This window comes from Meleagris gallopavo, chromosome 1, assembly GCF_000146605.3.
Source record: "Meleagris gallopavo isolate NT-WF06-2002-E0010 breed Aviagen turkey brand Nicholas breeding stock chromosome 1, Turkey_5.1, whole genome shotgun sequence".
NCBI classification, from domain to species: Eukaryota; Metazoa; Chordata; class Aves; order Galliformes; family Phasianidae; genus Meleagris; species Meleagris gallopavo.
The window spans coordinates 82,594,411-82,597,799 of NC_015011.2; the positions used below are offsets into that span (position 1 = coordinate 82,594,411).

The following is a 3,389-nucleotide window of genomic DNA, read 5'->3' on the forward strand; positions in this document are numbered from 1 at the left end:
GCAGTAAGTCTTGAACGGCTTAGCAATTGAGCACTCACAATGGTGCTGTTCATTTATACATAACAGGTACAGCTCTTAGGTTCATTCAGCAAACTAAAACCAGGATGTTTACGCACTGAATCTGTCAGTTCAAAAATGCTACCATCTCACAGAAAAAGGTTCACTTTCTCCTGGTTATACTTCACAAAAGGCAGCGTAGGGAGGGTGCTAAAACTTTATTTTCTGTCTTTTTGAGCAAGGCAGATTCCATCCAAACATATCTGCTGCATGTACTTCATCAAAGCTGCCATCCCCATCGTTGTGGAGCAGGCAGTACTATCCGAAATGACAGGACACTCTGCAGAGCTGTTCAGAGTAACAGCAGTGACTTCCTGAGTTCAAGTAGCAGCTGCCAAGGACACCGCTCAGAGGATTCAATAAAGATGGAAGACGTGTTTAAAGTTGTGGCAAGGTGAAAAAGAGCTTTCATTTTTACAAACGAAGACTTGGGAGGATACTCCGGAGGTACTTGGAGGTTACTCCAGAATAATAGAGGAAGTTTTAAGACAGGTTTTCCTGAGGAGGACTTGGAAGACATCGCATGTTTCAAGAGAAGAGCCAGGTTCTTGCACCAACCTCTGGGAGATAGCAGACATATCACTAATGCTGCTTGCGAGACTGCATTTTCTAAATACTTTTTTCTTTATTGTAGACACTGAATCACTGGAATGAGGTATGCCTCATTATTCAGTCTCAGTTTAGTAACATTTTTACCAGATACTCCATAAAGAAATACAATCAATGGCAATAGTTCTGGGGCTTAAGCACCCAGATGATATATCATTTCTCAGAGAATTAAAAGAAAAAACACAAAAAAACAAGGAAAGGGGAAAAAAGAACAAACAACAAAACACAGAGAGAGAATAGGGGGAAAAAAAAAGCATTAAAAAGAAAAAAAAGAAGAAAGAGTACTGTGGTCTGTTTGGAGCTATAAGTCCTGATCCAGCTTTGTCAGCAACACAAACAGAGCCTTCCAGAAGGCTGTATGGGATTAAATTTTCAAAAGCACTTAGAAGGTTCGGGAGCACGTCTCATTGTTAAAAGTGATTTAGAATAATGAGCTAAAGCATTGCTAAATGTACTGCTTTGTGCCCTGTCTTGTCCAGTCCAGTCAGGGATAGGGCTCTCCCAAGCCCCTGGCAGGATTAGATGCAGTGGTTTAAATCTTGGAACCCTGTTTTCACAGCTTTCTGATGAAGGGGACTGGACCCGACCAGGATGAACAGAACAAGATGTGTGTTAACCCAGAGGATCAGCGTAAGACATTGGTGGAGCAAGCTTATAACGACAGGCCAGGCTGTGAACATAAAAAATTGTGCTCATGGCACAATAAAGAAGCAAACATTGAAAGAAACAGTGCATTCTGATTCACCAGAGTCTATCTGCCTAAGTTCCATGTCCTAAGTGCTGGATACATTTTTAAAGACAGACATGGGCATCTTTAACAGCAAACTAGACTTGACAGCATCACACAGCTTCCCTATGCCACACTCTCTTCTCTTGCTGTAGTCTTTCTTTTCTTTCTTATCTCAGTGGTGTGGAGCTTTTTTGTGGAGAAGAGGGTAAGGCACAGACAGTACTTATCAAAGAAATTCATTAAGAGTGTTTTATTCTATTTCCAGTTATGCCAGGGAAGAATTGTTTTTAAGAACTCATAGGTGGTATGCTATTCTTCACCTAAATTCTGTGTTATTCCTGCATTCTGGAAATAGCTTCAAAGTATCTGAAATCTTGAACAAGGAAAACAAAAATGCATAATGGTCTATTCACCAGCTGCAGCATTCATTTTCTGAAAATGAAGTCGTCAGATTTTCTAATGTTTTATGTTTACTATTGACATTGAGTTTCTGCACCACAGAAATGGGGACTTGAGTGGGGAACAGACATTTCATGTCACTGAGAGTCAGCATCTTGCACAGAAGGCTGCAGTAGGTAGGTTGCATTAGCTAGATGGTTCTGCTGAAATGGTTAGCACTGAAGGAGCCTTTGCTTTAAGCTATTAAACCATAATTTTTTAAATATAAGTTGATGTTTTCACATCCTCTATCTAGCTCTGCAGGCTAGCCTTGGTACTCATATAAAACTAACACAACAACGGGTTTAAACACACTCCATGTTTCTAAAACATGATCTGCATTCTATCGTAACTATTGAACTGTGATGATTATCCTACACTAATACACAAATGAATGGTCTGCTTTTCTAGGATAGTGGAAAAAGCTTTGTACAACCTGTGCCAAGCCGATCAGCCCATGCACGTGGCCAACAAGGGGGCTTTAGCATTAGGTTCTACCAGCTCAAGCTCTTTGTTGAACCAAGATTTCACTTTTTACTGACCCAAAGCAATGCACTGACCCAATGCAGTCTCGCTTAAGTTTGGGTTTGGATGATGAATAAGCACTGTCCCTCAATTTGCTTACATTCACCAAACCTGTTACTAAAGCAAATCCAGAGCATAGGGGAAAGAATGAAAGATGCTGCCCATTCTTCATTCACAGCACATATTTGCCTTCACTGAGCAATCCAGGGAACATCAGCGTCTTTGAAAATATGTTTTCTTTTTTCTCAGCTTTAAGTGGATGGCAGTTATGATAAAACCTGTCAGGGTTGCTGCTGCACCACAAACCAAATAGGCAATTCCCAGGAACGGGTTACTTCCTCCACTCCATACCATGGTTGAAAGAATCACATATTTCTTCCCCTTGAATTTGGTGACAGGGAAGTCTGAGAGAAGGATGTTAAGGATTCACTAACAAAGCTTATGTTGCCTCCAGGAGAAAATGTAGTGCTCAAAATCCTTCCCAAGGCACAAAGAGACTGGAGATCTGTATTTGCTGCAAAAATTCCTTTAAGTGACCTTTAATCAAAAAACAAAATAAAACAAACAAACAAACAAAACAAACAAAAAAAACCACCCAAAAACAACAACAACAACAAAAAACATCAGTAGCAGTTCCAAGTTATTTTGGATACAGTCTCAGTGTAATTCTGGGAATTCTGGGATTTGTAACTAAAAATTTCAGATTCATATTGTATGTAATGGCTACTGAGCTAACTTGATATGATCCGTAATATTTTTAAGCAGCAAACAAATCTCATTTGAAAGTCAACCATTTGGGAAGCTTACCATGATGATACTCTACATATTCTCCGTGAGGAACAGTGCTCATCTTTAATTTAATATGCTCTTTACCCACATGGAGCCTTTCAGTGGAGCTATAATGTTTAAAATCGTAACTGCTTCAGTTCAGATTGAGGAGAAATTTACAGTCACCACGATGTAATTCTTGTGAACAAAATGAGGCCTCTAGTCAGCAAATTTCACACTGTTTTGTGTGTGTGAGCACCTT

At 39.8% G+C, this 3,389-nt stretch overlaps 1 protein-coding gene across 1 annotated transcript in view; it reads right to left on the reverse strand.

Moving 5' to 3' along the window:
- Window positions 1–200: 200 nt before the first annotated feature.
- The window catches only part of LOC100542776 (cell cycle control protein 50C-like), a 10,195-nt gene continuing 7,006 nt past the window's right edge, over window positions 201–3,389 (reverse strand). The window contains exon 7 of the mRNA XM_010720011.3: window positions 201–2,763. Coding sequence (XP_010718313.1) covers window positions 2,573–2,763 — 191 coding nt within the window. The 3' untranslated portion in view covers window positions 201–2,572. The remainder of the gene's footprint in view (window positions 2,764–3,389) is intronic.